The sequence below is a fragment of the Camelina sativa genome, chromosome 18, assembly GCF_030686135.1.
Source record: "Camelina sativa cultivar CO46 ecotype springtype chromosome 18, ASM3068613v1".
NCBI lineage: Eukaryota > Viridiplantae > Streptophyta > Magnoliopsida > Brassicales > Brassicaceae > Camelina > Camelina sativa.
Genome location: NC_141897.1, coordinates 18,555,264 through 18,574,466, shown reverse-complemented (window position 1 = coordinate 18,574,466; position 19,203 = coordinate 18,555,264). Strand labels below are relative to the sequence as shown.

The 19,203-nt window shown below is 33.7% G+C and overlaps 3 protein-coding genes across 7 annotated transcripts; all 3 read right to left on the bottom strand.

The window, feature by feature from the left end:
• Nucleotides 1-1,452: 1,452 nt before the first annotated feature.
• LOC104761790 (transcription factor bHLH35) lies at nucleotides 1,453-5,835 on the bottom strand. 4 transcript variants are annotated; one of them, XM_019240465.2, is made up of 6 exons: nucleotides 5,366-5,835; nucleotides 4,299-4,451; nucleotides 4,049-4,211; nucleotides 3,709-3,930; nucleotides 3,432-3,602; nucleotides 1,453-1,750 (listed from the first exon to the last, which is right to left on the bottom strand). In XM_019240465.2, the coding sequence occupies exons 2-6, from the start codon at nucleotides 4,379-4,381 to the stop codon at nucleotides 1,646-1,648; spliced, it is 744 nt and encodes a 247-aa protein (XP_019096010.1). In that variant the 5' UTR covers nucleotides 4,382-4,451; nucleotides 5,366-5,835; the 3' UTR covers nucleotides 1,453-1,645. The 4 variants fall into 4 exon arrangements, with proteins under 4 accessions (XP_019096010.1, XP_087355554.1, XP_019096011.1 ...); XM_087499428.1 differs by having other exon boundaries at nucleotides 4,299-4,557; nucleotides 5,366-5,811; XM_019240466.2 differs by having other exon boundaries at nucleotides 3,432-3,596; nucleotides 5,366-5,756.
• LOC104761791 (putative inactive purple acid phosphatase 28) lies at nucleotides 5,373-7,133 on the bottom strand. 2 transcript variants are annotated; one of them, XM_010484913.3, is made up of 4 exons: nucleotides 6,852-7,133; nucleotides 6,606-6,753; nucleotides 5,934-6,352; nucleotides 5,373-5,835 (listed from the first exon to the last, which is right to left on the bottom strand). In XM_010484913.3, the coding sequence occupies exons 1-4, from the start codon at nucleotides 7,044-7,046 to the stop codon at nucleotides 5,386-5,388; spliced, it is 1,212 nt and encodes a 403-aa protein (XP_010483215.1). In that variant the 5' UTR covers nucleotides 7,047-7,133; the 3' UTR covers nucleotides 5,373-5,385. The 2 variants fall into 2 exon arrangements, with proteins under 2 accessions (XP_010483215.1, XP_010483216.1); XM_010484914.2 differs by having other exon boundaries at nucleotides 5,940-6,352.
• A 2,661-nt stretch (nucleotides 7,134-9,794) lies between these two features.
• LOC104761789 (protein SMAX1-LIKE 5) lies at nucleotides 9,795-14,631 on the bottom strand. The gene is made up of 4 exons (XM_010484910.2): nucleotides 14,146-14,631; nucleotides 12,696-14,047; nucleotides 11,524-11,749; nucleotides 9,795-11,426 (listed from the first exon to the last, which is right to left on the bottom strand). The coding sequence occupies exons 1-4, from the start codon at nucleotides 14,245-14,247 to the stop codon at nucleotides 9,951-9,953; spliced, it is 3,156 nt and encodes a 1,051-aa protein (XP_010483212.1). The 5' UTR covers nucleotides 14,248-14,631; the 3' UTR covers nucleotides 9,795-9,950.
• Between the last annotated feature and the right edge of the window lie 4,572 nt (nucleotides 14,632-19,203).

Sequence of the window (19,203 nt, the reverse complement as noted above, 5' to 3'; positions counted from 1 at the left end):
AAGGATAAAAAAGGAATTTTGGAAATAAATATCTGTAATTATTAACTATCGGTAAACCAACACAACCTTAAGAAAACCCTTTAACAAATAAAAAAAAGAGATAGTATATGATATCTTTGAAATTGATTGGTATGGACTGAGCGAAATAAATAAATAAAATCCACAAGAAGTCTAGAAGACCGTATTAATACACATATAAGATATAAGCATGTGAGCTTTAATAATATAGGTTGAGAGAGACGTTTTAAATGTGTTCACACAAAAATGAGCTCTTGCACGCATGTATAGTAAACATAAGAGTTCAAGGGAAATCTTTAACTATTTTGCAATTGCTTGTAACAGAAATGTAACTATGGTTTTATAAAAATGCTACAGTATATTCTACTTACAAAAATTGATTGGTCTGCAACTCTGCATGTAATGTAAAAATAAGAGAACATCAAAAGCAATTGCAAAATAGTCAAAGATATTTAGTATACCACTTACGTTTTCTTGTCACAAAAAATTGTTACATCAAAAGCAATTACGTTTTCTTGTCACAAATGTATACCAAAAAAACCATAGTTACATTTCTGTTACTAATCAATTTTTGATGTTACTAAAGATTTCCTTTGCTTTTGATGTAACAATTTTTTGTGACAAGAAAACGTATACCAATCATTTTTTTTTCTGTGGTCTAGAAATTGTAGTTTTTCTCTAAATGGAAAACGTAAACGAATCCATAAACTAATGTCGTATGTACAGAATGTATATATTTATTACACGTATCATCATTATTTATGACAATGTGCTGTCTATTTGACAAAAAATACGTGGAAAAAAAAAACAAACGATTGTTTCACTAAATTAAAATTTTGCGGAGAATATAGTTAAAATAAGTAGTATGGGTAGAGAGCAAAAGAAAAAAATTGATAAAACACAAATAACGTGTAAATTAAAATATATGGAAATTAAATGATAAACTGTTTCAGGAGATTGACCACTTCACCTGGTAATTTTGAATATTCTAGATTTGGTAACAAGATTTTATATTGAAGATCATTAGTAACCACGTTGTGCTTCATTATCTAAAACTTAAAACCTTACCAACCCTATTTAATGAAAGAAAAGGTGTCTCTTACTTAAGTGGACATCTTTATTTATTTTGATTTGGAGTTCATCATCATGTCCACCATGGCCAAGTGAATTTACGTTTTGTTGTCCATTGAAAAAAAAATAGTAATTGGTACCAATCATTATCTGTATGTACTGTAGTCTCACGATCAAATTGCCAAGAATTCTAACAAGAGATGACCTGTTTCCATTGGTACCACACCACAAAGGATCTACTCATGGTACCTCTGAACACTAAATATAGCACTACTTACTCCATAAAAAGAATCCATGACCTTTTCTAACTGTTCGTTAATTATGGAGCTTGGCTTAGTTTTAACATTGGGTTCTCAATCTCAATTAAAGAGAAAAACCAATCTTTTTCTTTGAGCAATATATTGACAATGGGTACGGTTTATTATAGACATTATATAAAAGACAAAAGAAGTCTTCGTGATGGCAAAACAAAACGAAGGAGAAGAAAATGAGAAGAGACATATATTATTGATGGTAAAGAGAGAAACTAAAAGAACAAACAAACAAAACAAAAGTATTAGTAAAGAGAGTCAATACTAAAAGTGGGGCTTTGAGTTTCATTGTAAGCTCCTATTCCTGCTTCTATTTTTAACCGTAGTACCTCTTGTTCTTCTTCATCCGCCTGTTCAAAACACACACACACACACATTTAATGAACAATAATTAGGATTATTGTATCAATGCTTTGACAAGAAATTACAACAAAAAAAAAAATACTGCAAGTGAAGACATAAGCCAAAAGAAGAAAACAGATTCCATTAAAAGATAAAGTGATTAAGTATTTTAATTAGCAATTGCTATCATAATCTTATCTCTAAGATCCAATCATTCTTGACTCTTAATATTATTTTATATGAGGTATTTAAGAAATCTCATCTATCTTTCTATAATCTCCACACAATCTTTTATGATATGTATACTTTGGCAGACTTAGCTAATATTTTATCGTTTATAGGACATTGTTATTTAATTCGAGCAGTTGAACAGTATTTATCAATACCAAAGCAATCAGATTCCTGCTTACCACATACACATAGATAATATTATTATTTTTTTTTTGTTTTGTAATAACCAAAACGGACCAAATCACTATAAATGTGGGACCAAAAATGAAAAATACTAAAACGAAATCCCAATAAATGTTTGCTCACCACCAGAAAAGCTTCCGATATGAACAAAACATTTACGTTACCATAACTGTATTACCAATAGAGAAGAAAACATTTTTATTTTTTAAAAACAACCTAAAATTGCTTTTTAACAATTGACACTTTTTCTCGATGCACTATAAGTTTTAAGTGGCCAACAAAAATAATTGTTACCAGATAAAGAATAAGCCGAATATTGTGTACAATGATATCATCATTAGTTTACTCAATAAAATCTTGCTTTAAATCAATCAGAAAGGTCCATGTCGTCTAAAAAAATAAGTATCAAAATCTTACATTTTGGAAAAAGTATTTATATTAATTTTTCAGGTAAACAAATAAAGTAATAACACAACGCTCCATTGCCAGCGTCACGAATGCGACATTTATTGTTAAAATGATTTGGTACGATACGAGCATATGACTTTTGAACACCACGTTAAAAAAAAAAATGCTATAAATACCCCATAAAAATCAGATCATATTCCAAATTGCAAATTCCAGAATTTCGATTCACGGTTTACCTAAAACTAACAAAATATTGGAAACAAATTATTTCCACTTTGGTAAATTTTAAGTTGAGAAACAGTAGAAATTAATAGGATTTAATTCTCCTGCCTCTATTCCTAGAATTTTTTTCAATATATCCACTTTAATTCTACATATCTCTCTTCTTTAATGAAAGGACGAAACTACCCCTCTTATAATTTTTAAATAAAAATCGAACATCCTAAGTGTACCAGTTGTACCCGTTACATCCTAGTTGTACCCGTTACACCCCAATTGTACATGTTGCACCCTAGTTGTACTCGTTGCACCCTAGTTGTGTTTTTCGTTGAACACTTACTGATTTAATTATATTTAACCTTTAACAACCTTCATTCGGGATTTTTGAGAAATTGTTTAGGCGAAAAAGGGGTAAGAGATTTTAGTCCGAAATTAATATCATGCAAATTACATACATACTGGATGATGGAGACTTTTAGAAAAGTTAACTAAAGTAATCATATACTACTATATTTGAATGCTTCCTTTTACTTTATCTTAAAAAGTTTACTATCCACTCTTTGACTAAATTGCAATCATTACTTCAAATTAGTAATTAACTAATTACTACTACTAACTAAAGAGAGAGAAAGAGAGAAAGATGCTGACCTCAATAAAGACAGTGTGGAAGATCATGCCAGAGAAAGAGGTGAGATTGGAAGTGAGGATTTTGAGATTTAATGACTCAAAGACTTCACACAGTTTCACCATTGTGTCTGTCCTCTTATTACATGTTATACTCACCACCATTGTCCTCTCTCCCATGAATGTTACCTTCAACTTCAAATCACCCACCCACACAAAACAACAACCCACCAATTTTAAAAAAATTGAAAAATTAATCTATGATACTTCAAGGTGAAAGAATCAATGAAGCATGACTTACATCGAGAACTTCGATGAGAGAAGTGGAAGAACTAGAATCAAGCTGCTTCAACTTCTTGGATGTGACAGGAACAAGTAAATCACGATCAAAATCTTTGCTGAAACTCAAGCTACTCTTTGGTGTAGATTCAAGTTCTCTGATCTCAGCTTCGAGCTTCCCTTCTTCGTATTGTAACCCTTGTATGTAACTAATAGCATCTTTGATTATTGATGCTTTATCCATCTAATTAAAAAAAAAAAAAAAAAAAAAAAGCAAACCATAGTAAAGCTTGGATCTTGGAATTAGAAGACAAATTAAGAGTTTTGAGTTAAGACGAAGAGAGGTAAGAGTCGTAAGTAACCTTGGTTATATTGGGAACAACTGATCGAAGAGCAAAGAGTCTCTGGTTAAGTTTCTGTCTTCTGTTTCTCTCTGACACAATATTCTTAGAAGCCGGCGACGAAGCCGCCCCGTCCGGCGAACTCGAATCATACGACCCAGAAATCGCTTCCTCCAACGGCCAGCTATTTTTTTTTTCAAGAAATGGAATAAATATCAAAATCTAAAAGCTGGAAAGTAAAAGAGACAAAAAAAGAGAAGAGTGAAAGAACCTGTCGTATTCAAACTCTTCGTTCTGGAGGAAGGAGCTGGGTTCCCAGTAATTGCTGAATTCTTGGTCGATAGTATTCTCCATTTCCCGACAGATTTTAGAATCCAACAGTCTGGTTAGTTTCGTTGGTCTCCTCTCTCTCGAATTGTGTGAGCTTTATATAGACAAGGGCGAAAAAGAGAGAATGAGAATGAGACAGACCAAAGTCTTGGGAGACAACGACGTAGAGAGTTATACACCACCACCGTTGTATCTACTTACTAAAAAGAAAAAATTATGTCCATTATTAGACATGAAAATGAGAGATCTATAGTAACAGTAATTTGATCAAAAAAAAAATCTAGATATTTCCAAATTAAAAAAGAAAAATGACTAGAAGAGTATTATTATATTTAATTTAAATGGTATTCGGCACGAGGCTTATAGCTATTCTAGTACTTTATAACGATTCTGATACCTTTTAATGGAAAACTTTAAAAACAGTGTGGCCACTAAAGAAAAAAATTTGTCCTGAAAAAATATTAATCAAAGTTTAGAACCGTGACCAGAAGAAAAGTTCAGAAACATAATTGTACTTAAAAAAAGGCGGAAAAAATGACAAAATTAGTGAAACAAACAAAAAGAATAACAAGAAAAATGAGAAATGATTTGACGCTGGAACTATTTCTGACGACATTATAACTCAGCATATGAGGATCATACGATCGTATTGTAATCGTAATACATATTTTTAAGAAGAAAAAAAAAGACGAAATATGTCAGATAGTCAAAAGAGATCACACATTCACACCGAAACAGCAACGAACTGACCATTTCAAAGCATCCCAGACGAAAATTCTGTGTTTCATCATTTCACATGTGTTTCGACAATACTACTTTCCCCTAATGAGAAAGCTGACGTTTAACATATACGAATTTGTGGCCGTCTGAAAAACGTTTTTCAAGATAAACAGACTTATATCTATCATGTCCAAGTCATGAATGAGTCTAGACGCAGAGGGACTCAGAAAATTCTCACACGAAACATCAAAAGATGGGTATTATTTCATGACAGGACGAGATAAGTACCTTTATATGTCTTTGCCCGTTTATCCTTTCAGAATTGTATCGGAAGTTTCCCATAGTACTTGTTCGTCTATCTTGCTTAAGTCTTGGTCATCGAGACGTTTCCAAGTCTTGATAAGTTCGATCCCTGTCCATGTGTCTCTTCCTTTCCCGAGCTTAGCCTCTATCACTCTTGCTCTTCTGTGCCAATTTGGTCTTCCGTAAGCATGGTATCCGAATCCTCCACCGTAACAAAACCATACCCCTTTTAGTTTTCCACAAAAATCATTGACATGGTCGTGTCCAATGAACGCAGCTTTTACATTTCCCATGGACACAAAGGTCTGTAAGACTCCTGACTCAACAACGGAGCATGCCACACCCTCCTGAAACTGCCCAATAAAGGGTGTGTACCACAGATCACGGACTTCCGGGATTGGGATGTGGAAGAAGGCTAACGCTGGAGGATTACCGGGAATCCTCTGGTTATGATCCTGTTAAGTCAGTGAGTCATCTTTATAGGTAAGAATCTTGACTAATGTGTAAGCATGATGAAAGAACCAATATGTGAGCTTTGAGAAATGCTTAATACCATTACATGTTTAGAAGTATCTTGAAGCCAACGAAGTTGAGATTCCTTGATCCATCCGTATGTTCGTCTACCTTGGACTATTTCTCTGTCTCCACTGTCAAGAAAGAAGAGGTCAAAGACAGTGCTATTTGACAGCACAGAACCAGGTGCACCGTGTACTCTGAGTTGGTAATTCCCAAAGCCATTAATTGATCTCACTGTGCCTCCTTTGGTCCCATCTTCGACTGGTGGATTGATTTGAGAGACGGAAAAATCCATAAGAGAAAGGAAAGTCATAAGTTCTCCACGGTTCAAAGTGGATTCTTGGTCATGATTTCCTAAAATGGCAGCCCATGGGATTCCATATTCAATAGCTGGACCAATGGCTTGAAGTAGAGATTCAGCTGCATCAGTAGTACTTGATCCGAATATATTATCCCCTAATCATCAACAGCATAAACAAAACTCAGTTACCAAAGGCACACACTTACCTAAGTTTTTGTTCAATCATTTTCACAATTGTATTGTACACCTCGTTCAACTATATTTGGAGATCTTTAAGAAACACAACATCTAACTACAGATCAGCCAAATACTTCTCCCTTGAGCTGTCTCAGAGCTTATCTACTCCATACTAAGTATACATAAACATAACCTAACTCCTAACACACAAATTAATATGAAAAAATTTACCAGTAAAAGCGATCAAATCAGGTCTCTCAGCTTCAATCATCCTCCGAAGGAACCGAGTAGTATTAAGATCAGAACAGTTCTCAAAATCAGAATCCAACACATCTCTACACCGAGTAATACTCCCCATTCCGAAATGCATATCCGCAACCTATATAGCAATCAAACGATATCGATCAAAATTCAAATTCAATAATCAGAGAATTGCACGAATCGAGAGACAGAGAACAAGACGGACAAACAACTGACCTGGAGGATCTTGAATGTGCCATCGTCGCGGAACCTTAGAGGAAGATTTGGAGACCTTTTCAGATGGATGTTGTTATGGTTGATATGTAATTTGTGCGAGATTAGGGATTCGATGAAGTAGAGAAGAGATAAGATTAAGGCTAAGTAGAGAACAGTGTGCTTCCAGTTTCCAATTGCTGTTGCAGAGCTCATCATCTCTTTGCTCTCTAACAGACGGAGAAGACGATGAATCTTTTTCAAGTTCGTTCGTAATCAAACTCCCCAGTCGCTGACCTCGCTATTATCTTTCGCGTTCGGTAGATTATAATTTGAATTAATCTCGCTTTTACGCCCATTGGGCTTTCTCCCGTCTCTCAGCCCAATATATATTTATTTCTTTTTTTTCTAATTATGTTCGCTTAGTTTAATTACTCTTTTTACTTGTGTAACTATTTTTTTTCTTTTTTTCTTGAAGATCTCTTATTATTAGAAATCGGTTAAATGATTCAAAGGTATATAAAAGAAAAGTCATCATTTATTGTAAATCTATGTCATGACAAAATTAAAATCAATCAAAACAAACAGAAAAACTAAATCAATTTATTCATAACCAAACTTTTAATAATTATCCCACCATCAACATCGATTAATTTAAAATAGTGGCGGATACTCGTCAAAATTCACATAATCAAGTCTTTAACTACTCTTTCATTTAATAGACCTTACAAGAAGATACTACAAACTGGTTCTCATTATAATGCACTATCTTATCCAAAGAACCTGATATTCGATCGTTCCACATTATGAACATTAAACAGTCGATTCCAACCGGTCTAAAACACAATTTGACGATTCATAAACCAGATGTGTCACAAGTTATTTTAAAAATTTTGTTCGAAAATTTGTTGTATTATGCTTGAACCATCTTATTTTTACTTGTTTTTTTATATTAAATATTTTCTTTTGCCCAACGGCTATTTTAAAAATTTCTTTGTACAATTCGCTCACAAGCAACTTCCTATTAAATTTTACTGGTACTCAAAATCTAATATATCACATCTTCTAAATATTAATGGTACTAAATACTAAATTTTACATTTTACTATCAAATTCTACTGATATTATTTCATATAAAAAATTATATAAATTTTGATTATTAATAATATCTTAAATTGCATTTTTGATTGGTTCCATAAGTGTGCATGTACCGATAAATAGTGGATAAGACACTGTTTTTTTTACCGACTTGACATAAATTGGATATGCAGGTGAATAAACAATACCGACAATTATTTTTCCCTATTAGTTTTTACGTATGTCATACATAGGTTAATCTAAAATTCTTTAAAGTTAGAGAATTTTTGAGAAATAACTTTTTTGGTGTATCCCTTTTCAAAAATACTCTTTCCATCTATACATTTTCAAAAATATTCCTTTTAAAATATGAAAAATTATAAAGTTTTATATGGTTCAGAAGGTACTTCTAGATAATAACTAATACCTCAAAACTCAATCCAAATATTTATAAAGTTTTAAAACATTTTAAAAGGTTTTTAAAAAGTTTACAAGGTTTTTAAAAGATTTTTAAACAGTTCTTTAAAGGTTTTTAAAAGGTACTTATATTGTATTTATAAAATATATATAAAAATTTTACACATATAAAGGTAATTTGTGTATATATTTATAAGTTACACACAAATTTTGAAAATTTGCAAATTTTTAGTGGCTTTTTTGGTAAAGTTTGAAAGAGAGGGCATTTTTCATAAATGATATTTCAAAAGGATTATTTTTGAAATTCCCCCTTAAATTTAAGATATACAACCATAGGTTAATTACCATAATATAATGATAAAGTAACAAAATTCACCTTAAAATTAATGATAATTAAAGTAAAATAAAAAAGATATTATGAACATAGTCAAATTAATAATAGAAAATTTGTTTTTTTAAAAATCAAAATCCGGAATAAATTGTGGTTGTAGTTAGATTAATCATTGCAAAAATTACGCTATCAATTTTCTTTTGAAAAAGAGCATACATATGTGACATGGACCATAATATCGTCTCCACAGTGCATGAGCATAGGGCCTATTAAAAATAAGTGATATGTTTATTTTTCATGAATTTAAATGTTTAAGTTCAATATTCCACACAATGTCAGTGATGTGCTTAAGGTGAAATGGAAAGGGCATTTGCCCTAAGCCACCAAAATTTTTAAATTTATTAGGCCACATGTTTTTCACCTAGGCTTATATTATATGTATTAAGTTGATAACATAAATGTGTATATTATAATGCAAAATGGTGTTTTGTTTGAGAAGTCCATGACATTATGTCATTATAATAAAATAAATATATTTTATGTATAAAGAAATTTCTGCACATAAAATAATTACGTATTATAACTATAATATAGCTGTATAAAATACTAATGGAAGACAATTGATAAAAGAGATAATTAAGAATAAAGGATTGTCTTTTGGAATTGTGTCTTAGAATTTTTTTAGAAAAGAATAATAGAAAAGTTTTGGCTTATACTATTTTTTTCATCTTGTGATCATTGTTGTCATTGAAATAATAATTTTTTAAAAAAACACAAGGTCACAATTTTTTACTAGCCCTAAGCCACAATTAGTTTGAGCACGGTACTGATTCCACATTATTTCTTTGGGTTGCAAATCACCATGTAGCAGAATTATAAAAGTGATTTGAACATGGTATATGTGTTGCCAAACGATAATAACTTCAGTTTTACAATATAATAAAATCCAAAATATGTATAATGCCAACTTGCCAACTAGGCTTTGCTTGGTTAGTTCATTGCCACTACGATTTTACTTTAGTATCTTCCTGATCAAACCATAATTGAATCTTCTTTTTGTTCCATTGTCATCTACCCTTAAATGCCAAAATAAGTGATTTTTAAAAATCGAAAAACAATCTGAATAGAACATTTTCCCCAAATTTTGAAACGCATTTATATTACATTCGGAAAAAGAAAGGAAAAAAACGAGTTACACCAGTCAAACCCCCACATTAGTAATGGAAATTTTACATATTGATGAAAAATGGAAAAGAACAAAAAAACGAAAGAAAAACTAAACCGAAAGAAAGATTGATCTACTCGAACTTGGAAACTTGGACTTTGTTCGGAAGAAATGTACCCATGTACCCACCAACACCCCCACCATATCCTTTGTTGTCAGCTATACCCCCAAACACCATCCTAATTACATCCGTATCCTTTTTCCCTCCCTTTTTAACCGTTAGTAACCCCGTTTGAAAAACCTCCTTTAACCAACTTTCAAACGCACCGTTTTGAATGTATCCTCCCCCACCGCACAGCTCCTCCACTAACTTATCCTCCACGCTAAACCTAACTCCGTCTCTTTCTTCCCCTTCCGGAAAAACCTCCCTGAAAGCTGCCGTTATCATCGCCCTTTCGATTCCCGGTTCACATGACCGTTTTAAAACAAACCGGTTTTGAATCCGGTTCAGAAAGTTGCTGGAAGAGAACTCTGTATCCTCTTCCTCTCCGGTTAAATCGCTTGTAATAGGACTGATCTCACCTTCTCCCTCTTCTTCAGCTTTTATGTTCAGGTCGAGATAAGAGCTGTTGAAACTCGATTGCCTAGAGCACACTTCCTTCTTAATCCAAAACCTGTTCTCTATCTCTCCCGCTTTAGAATTCTTCCCTTCCCTGACCGATACATCCCACTCGGGCTTTCTCTTTTTCCCCGGACTATGTGCCGTGATCTCCAAACCAATTTGCAAAACAGAGTCTCTGTTTCTCGCATTGCTCGAATCCTCTTTTGTCAAAATAAAGATCGCTTGGCGATGATCAATGCCGCCTTTCATCCTCCGTTTTTCCTCGAACCGATCAGCAAGGAGCTTCAAGAAACGGGACTCCGCCAGATCAATGTCTTCAATCAAGAAAACAACCTTCTCATGATTCTCTAATCCGCAAGCAAGTAGCGTCTCCGAGCTGACCTTTGACTCGCTGCCTTTCTTCTTAAGGTCAATATGAACCAGAGACTCGAGAGATCCGAAAACAGATTCAGATACAGTACGAGCTAATCTCCTCTTCGCTGCTGTGTCTCTGCCCTCGATCATGATCCATCCGTCTTTCTTCTTTGACACGCAATCAATTAAACTCTCAGCTATTAGACGCATTGTCACAGTTTGCCCTGGATTACTCTCCTCCAAGGCTTTAACCAAAGCACTCATCTTCTTTCCCCTCTCTGTTACAGAGTCTGAGCGAAACAGAGAACGCCCCAAATCGAGAGTGATCGTCTCATTTCCCTTGTCATCTTCAGCTTCATTGATCGACTCACCCTTCTCGTATTCATTTCCACCCAAATCAAACTCAATAGTGCAAGAATTCTGACGTCTGAACTTGGCAATCGAGTTTGTAGCTCGCTGGTTCGGCTTTAAACCCAACGAATCAATCAACGAAATTGATTTTGAAGACTCATTTGATGATCCATAAGGCAAGCCATAGGGATAGTTTTTGCCCATCATACTTAATTGTCCTGTCTGACTATGTAGATGTTCACAAAACTTGTTCCATTTTCTCCTTAGCCCAATTAACTCTTCCTACACACACAATCAAAACACAAGAGAATAAGATCTTCGATGATTTACCAATAAATCAACCATTTATTCAATGAATATCAAGTTCAAAATAGTCTACCTTCTGTGAAGAATTATTGTCTGCATCATGAGATTGGAGCCACGAAGGCAAGAGTTTTTCTTGGTTAGCTTTAAGAGCTTTTGCTTCTCTCTCAAAGCTAGTAACACACTCAGGACAACAACTTAGAACAGAGCTTATTGTCTCTTCTACCTCCTCAGCTTTATTATTGTAACCAGAAAAGGACTTTGTTGCATTAACACTACTCATCGTCCGTGCCTCATGCCCACTGCAAATAAAAACAAACGGTCAAAAACCAGAGGTCAGTGGCATTATCGTGAATAAACATCTGAAAAAACAAAACAGAAAAGTAAAAAAGAGGTTTTGGATTCTTGTTAAAAGAGCTCTGTAGACAACAGGACAAGATGTTTCCCTATTATAGAACGGTCTCTTAGCTTTCAGACATAAAAGAAAAAAAAACTTGAGACCAATTTTAACCAAAGTGGTAAAAAGAGGGTAAAAGTGTCCACGCATTGCTACAAAACAAAACATTATAATTCAAAAAAGTTACAAGCTTTATTATCTTCCAGTTGCAGGATATATTCTCTACGATGTTTTAATTTTGTCTACAAGCAAAATGATCCATTGAATAATATTACACCAAATAATATCTAGAACGCATATTCTCTAATCCGTCACTTACTCTACCAATCTCAATATCTTGAACTTCTAACATCCAAAATTTCAGAACGAATAAAAAGTGTCATATCTCTATAATTTACCTACCAGCTACACTTAGGTGGACTCCTCCTATGTAGGTCCAATATTTTTTTTTAAAAACATTTATAATCAATGAAACTGTGTATGTGTGAATGGACAGGCATGGACACAGAGGGTTTTGGCTTCAATGAGACACTGATCTGAGTAAGTCAGAGAACAAAGACAGACTCTAAAAGGACCATTTTCAAGTAAGCTACTGCAAAATCACAAACATATATATTTTTTCAAAAAAAAGAAAATTACCACATTATTATTTTTGAAACTAGACACAAAGATTCGATTTTTTTGTAAGTTTAAACATAGATATACTAGCTAGTGTCACTATCTACGCAATCCCTTTTTGACCAACATCACGAAAAAAAGAGTTCACTTTTGTGAAAAAATAGACTGATATTTTTGTCTTTATTTTTACTTTAAGAGTAATACATGGTAAAAAGTAAAGAAAAGGAGTTTACCTTGTCGCATGAAGGCTTAAGCCAAGATTAGCAGACGAAGGGACAGAGACAGGATGAAGTGCCCACAGTGTTTCTAGCGAAGGTTGTCTCATTTGACATCTCATGTACGTCTGAAACGAAGCTGTTCCCATTACCCAAACCCTCTTGGTTTTACAATCATCATCATCATCATCGTTAAACTCAGCGATTAGTTTCCCCATTTCTTCAACTATATGATCTAATGGACTGTAAGACGAAGAGATCTCATCGATTAATCCACCATTGCTGTTGTTGGTAATCTCTTTGACTGTCCACTTTAAGTCACCAGTGAAGATAATAACATTTTTGCCACTCGCCGTGAGAGACATAACTTTCTTCCTTAACTCCTTTATGTTCGTCTCTACGTCTTCTCTCCTCATAAACTTGGACTCCATTGGTGAAAACTGAAACTTTACGAAATGGGTTTGCTTTAACTCACCGGTTTGATCGATTTCTCCACTCTCTAGCTTTGCCATTAGCTCTGAGGCGAACCCTTCCGTGAACGAAACTGAGTCTCCGACGATCACTGGGTTCTTCTTTTTTGTCTTCTTCCTCAGAAGAACATCGACGACGAGTTTCAAATCGATTTCTCTCAGGCGCTGTTGCTGATGATGATGGTGAGAGGAGGAAGAGGAGATGAGAAGTGGGTTTTGGTCGGGAGATTGGTTTAAGAAATGGGTTTGCCATAAAGGGAAGTTAGGGTTTATAAAGTTGAAATCTTTAGGGTTTTGGTAGTGGTGAAATCGGTTGATGTTGTTGTGGTGTTGTTGTTGTTGTTGTTGATCGGGAGAGTTCGGAGAAGAGAAAACTCCGGCGACGGAGCCACCGTAGAAGACAGAGGAAACTGAGCAGTCTTCGACACAGTTTTTCACGGCGGTGCTGTTAAACCCGGCTTCTCTCATGACCCGGCTCACACTCGGGTCATCGAGAATGGAGATAACTAACTGTTCAAGCTCCACTTTGACAGCAAGAAGCTGCGTTTGTTGCGTTTGAGGCTGCGTTTGTTGCGTTTGCTGTTGTTGTTGTTGCTCGATACAGCCTCGTCTCTGGTGAGCTTGAGCTCTTTTGAGTGCAGCGACAAGAGCGTTTGCGAGAGAAGGTTGACCATGGAACATAGGACCAGGAACAGTAGGGAGCCGGTTGAGTGCGACATTGAAACAAAGCTCGAGAGCTCTGCACTGAAGCGGATGGTTTTGGTTATGGTGATGATGATGAAGACGAGAAGGGGCAAACTGGTAATTTGTTGAAAAACCAGGGTGAGATTTGATGCAAGCCCTTCTCAATAGACTTGTCCTTGATGACAATAATGTAGCTGCAACATGGAGAGGCGTGACCTGAACACACAAAAAAACAAAAACTTTTTCATTGAGAAAACATCAAAAAGATCAAAACTTTTTAAACATTTAAAATTAACAAAGATGAGTTAAAAAACCTGAGCATGGCCTCTTCTCCTAGCTAAAGTGAGAGAGTGCTTCAAAACAGAAGCAGCCTCTGTAGTGAGTGTCTGTTGAATCGTATAACCACCTGTTCGCATAACTTGTAAACCCTAACCCTAACCCCCCACCCCCACGTTTTGAAATTGAAAAAAACCTCACTCGAAAGCTTTCTGATTTTACGAAAAGCTTCAAATCCAAACCCAAAGTTGCCTCCTTAACCCCTACCCCGAATAAGATAAACCCGCAAGTGAAGAAAAAGGAAAAAAAGGAACTTCCTTTCTTATGTTTGAAGACTGAAGAAGAAGACTCTTGAGAGAGAGAGATAACTCAAGAAAATGAGAGAAGAGAGGAAACAGATCTCTGAAGAAGAAGATAAGTAAGAGAAAAAATGGAGAGAGAGAGAGAGAGGAGAGGTTTAAGAGAGTTTTAGACAGATAAGGAAATAAGACCAAGCTGGTTCCTTTATACTTATTTCATGCTGTGTTTTCTGTTCCTATTCTTGAATTATTTATTATTACAAAAAAGTTGAATTTGATTTTTTTTTTTTTTTTAATTTTTGAGGGGTTTTGATCTCATAATGCTTTTACTTTATGATGGGTTTCTTTTTGGACAAATGAGCAGCTTTTGTATGCTTTTGATTTTTTGCATTTCACTCAACTTTTTTGTCTTCTCTCTTTTTCTTTTTTCCTCTCCTCTCATTTGGTTTACAGTAACAGTGCAGCTTCAGTGTACTCATCATACCTCTTTTAATTTTGGTAATTATTAGGGAATAAGAGCATCAAAAGCTGCCTTCTTTATAAAAAAATACTTATCATTTTACACATTAACAACTTGTGGAGAAAAACTTAAGAAGGCTATGAGAAAACTTGAAACACTACTTATTTTATCTTAAACTGGCTACTAATTAAGTCGGCAACTATCAAATTAATACTAGATGGGTTTGAATTTAACATTGTGTAAAGTAGTGATTTTTATTTATTTGGGTAACAGACATATAAGTCTCTCTTTTTGCATTGATGTGCGCAGGAGTGACCAAACAAAGATCTTCTTGATCTTTTTTATGAATATCTTAGGTTGGTCCTAAAAAGGTTATTTACGGTCTCTCATTTGTTTAATCTTCTCAAATAAAAGGCATTTTATAATGATAAATATTTATTCAAAATATATATTTCATTTTTTAGGATAAATAGTGAAAATCAATTAATTACAAGAAGGACAAAACAGAGGAATGGGAGTCTCTCTCTCTCACTCACTCACGCCAATCCTAGGAGAGAGACAGCATTTCATTCCCGGAATACTGCAAAAGCAACCTTCTGTCTCATCTCTCTCCCTTTTGGTTTATGGGTACCATAAAATAAAGAAAATTATTTATTTGTATAAACTTCAATCAAGTTTGCTAAAGGTGTTTGATAATTTTAAAATGTGTTTTGGATACATTAACCGCATTGGTAAAATGAAGGTTTTGTTTGGTACAAATGAATTTGTGTATATGCTGACTCTCAATGTTAGTTCTGAAACGTAAAAGGGTTTATTACTATTTCTGGCAGAAAGAGACGTTTGGATGACTTAAGTGTTCCAAAAGGATCGAAATAAATAAAGATTGGTAAACTAATTTGATTTCAAATATGATTTCTCTGACTATAGTAAAAATTAGTTGTAATGCTTACGATTTTTATCACTTTTCTAGATTACTAAAACATTCATCATTTTAGCATTTACACTTCAATCAGACTAAATGCATCGACCGAAAATATATTGCACCTTGAACTTCATCTGCCATATTTTGTTTAATTATTTTACTATATGTGCACTATACTTCAGGTTAGTTGGGTAATGTGAAACTTACATTAAAAAATGAGCTCTCAAATCCTATATCTTCAGGCCAATAAATCAACCTTAAGATTCAGTTTTAGATACTTCATACGTTTCTTTAACTTTAGATGTCTTACTAATGTTTTTGTGAATTCAAATTTATTTACCCATACCAATTAAATTCAAAAGAGTGAAAATCTTAATTAAAAATTATCAGTTAATTCTTTCTTTAAGTTACTTATTACTGCAAAATCCACAAAACATACAACTTTTTTTTTTAACAAAACAAAACAAACAAACCGGGGGAATGCATATTTTTGAGTTGTCTGATACAAAAATTGCCAACAAGTTTTTACCTTAAAAATCCCAACAACCCACTTTAATTCTTCTTTATTCCCACTAACTAAAAGAACTATAAAAAGAAGCAAAACTAAGAATGCCGCCCAAAAATAGCTTTAGAATAATTTTTTGGTTAACTAGATGTTTCGAACTTTGCATTTTGGTAATGACGAACTAACTACTGTGACTAATAATATTTTGTATGTTTCCAAAAAATTCTTCATATTTGATTGATTTTTTAATATAAAGAAACTTTAAAAGATTTCGATTGAAAAAAGTGGCTAAGGGACCAAAGATTAAAATGGTTGCCCGCATATCGCTCGAGGATTGGTCTATTTCAAGCAATCTCTTGCTTGCCCACATTAGATATGTTTGCATGTGAAATTCTCCCACCAAACATTCTTAAACGAACCGTATTACAAGATATAATGGACAAAAACTCTTGTTCTCATTACAAGAGAACTCCATTAATGAAGTTTTACTATTAATAGATAAATAGTTATAGTCCTGTGCATGGTAATCATTGTTTTCCAAGTTATTATTCTACTACTACATTGTTTAGATACTAATTCTATGTTAGTAGTCTAAACTTGAATTTGAAAGATTAGTTTATCTCTAAAAGAACTTGATTTGATTGAAGAACATCAAATACAAATGTAACTACTACACAAGCTAGCAAATTGGTTATCAATCTTGAATTTAAATGATTATATATTTAAATGAACAGTAATTGGTGTGATTATAATGTTAATAGACTCCTTAAAATCGAATATAATGTGTTTTTCTCTCGACTATTGTGCAAGCACACTATCGTCCACTACCCACTCTTGCTTTATTTCACGATAATAATACTCATCTACATAACGGATCTTATTGAATCTCTTTTCGGTCAAAATTTGAAAAAGAAACTTCATGGTAAAAGGGCTTTATTATATTCTCTCTACCACAACATATATATGTCTTTTATATCCATGTGTATGATTAAGTATAGTTTAGTTTAAACCCACGTGGTAAAAGGACTTTGTGGTTAACCCCACCACCATGCATATGTTGTTTGACCGATAACAGAACACACCCCAAAAAAGAATGAAACGGATTATAGCAAGATCTGATCATGTTTGGTTTCGATTGCGTCTCAAAGACGTAGTTCTTCATACATACTCGGTTTGCTGCATTTCCCATGCATCTTCGATGGGTCTTCGAATCACCAAGTAGTTTTAAAACTGCTCAAATGGATCTATTTTGTTATGCTTGGTCTTTAATTACTCTTTCTTTAGGATTCTATGTTACGACATTTATTCATTAAATAACTTAAACGGTGTAAAATATATACAAGAGCTAGTTTTATCATTAGATATTCTAATCAATACAAAATTAAAAAAAAAATACACATGCTAGATTTTAAGTTGTTTTAGGCTAAAATTTGTAGCTATTTTGTATATAGCCACGGACGGCACATACGTACACAAATACACTGCCATCACATAGGATTTGCGACATTCAGTGACATAGTGTTATCTTTGGCCATAGGTTCCATTAGTGACTACTTGCGACGGATTTAGCCACAAATTTTCCAAGGCTACTATTACATAGGCCATAATTGTGGTCACATAGGCCATAATTGCTTACTTATAGTAATATTTAGCTGTGTAGCCACCGTTAGCCATAAAATTCCGTGGCCGTTTAGCCATCAGTGTCTAATGCTAAAAATAAAAAAAAATCTATACGACCATAAAATAGTGTGATACTATAATACTCATGATCAATGTAGTGTCGGCATTGTTCGTTTGTGGTTGAGCGTTCGTGAAACTTTTTCTAGTCGAGGTCGAGGCATCGATCAGTCAAGAATATTGTACTTAAGATTAGAATTTGTTTTAAACAGAGGTGCTATGAAAGAAAATTGTCGAGATTTCGATCACTAGGACATAAAATAACGTTTTATATAACTATAGTGCACTCTTAAACGGTTTTGTGGATAAGTGTGGGTTTTATTTTGGGATTTTATGATCATCAAAAACATATATAGCAAACAAAAATATATGCGTACCACTGCAGAAGAAAGTTAATCTATCATAATTCATTACAAATGCAGATAATGAAGACATCTTTCTGATATCATACTCGCTCTCGTTTTCTAACGTTCGAAGTCAAAATTGTCGTCTAAAGTTGAAATTAATTCATGCAAAAACTAATACGCTAATGGGTTGCTTTATGCTAATTTGTTTAATTTATAGATTATATATATATACCCGAATACCCGATCATGATGATTAATAGCAACACACAGAAAATGTTTTACATTAAGAAAGAAAAAAAGGCAAAGAGAAAGCTAAAGATTTTGGTTTTACATGATATGGCTAATCAATATTGGAGCACTACTTTGCTCTTAGTTTGGTGTAATGATCATAACTTCTAACTTTTCTGTAATCAAAGAAGCCAAGAAGGGTCTTATAGTGGTGGCGAGAGTCCAAATCATTGGGGAATAATATTCCCATAGGACCCATGAAATGAGAAAAGGACCAAATGTAAACATAATTTAATTGAGAGTACTCTATTTGCAAGGAAAGTATATACTTTTAGAGAAAGATCGATGAAGAAGAATGCAAATGAAGTTTTCTTTAATACTGATGAGGAGCTAATAAAGTGGCAAAGTTTTGGAGTTCTAATGATTTGGTTTGCATTTTGCCTTACATATTTCCAACAATAGTTGGAATATAAAGATGATCCCATCATTGCAGATGCATCTTCAGTTTATTTAAGATATATGATCAGCAGCTTCATCGAAAATGGAAATCTATACAAAGTTTGAGATCAATCACTGTATACAATACAATCGTTAGACTAAAAAACCCCATGAGTTGTCATAATCGATTCGGTGTTTTATTATTATAGTGCTTTTGACC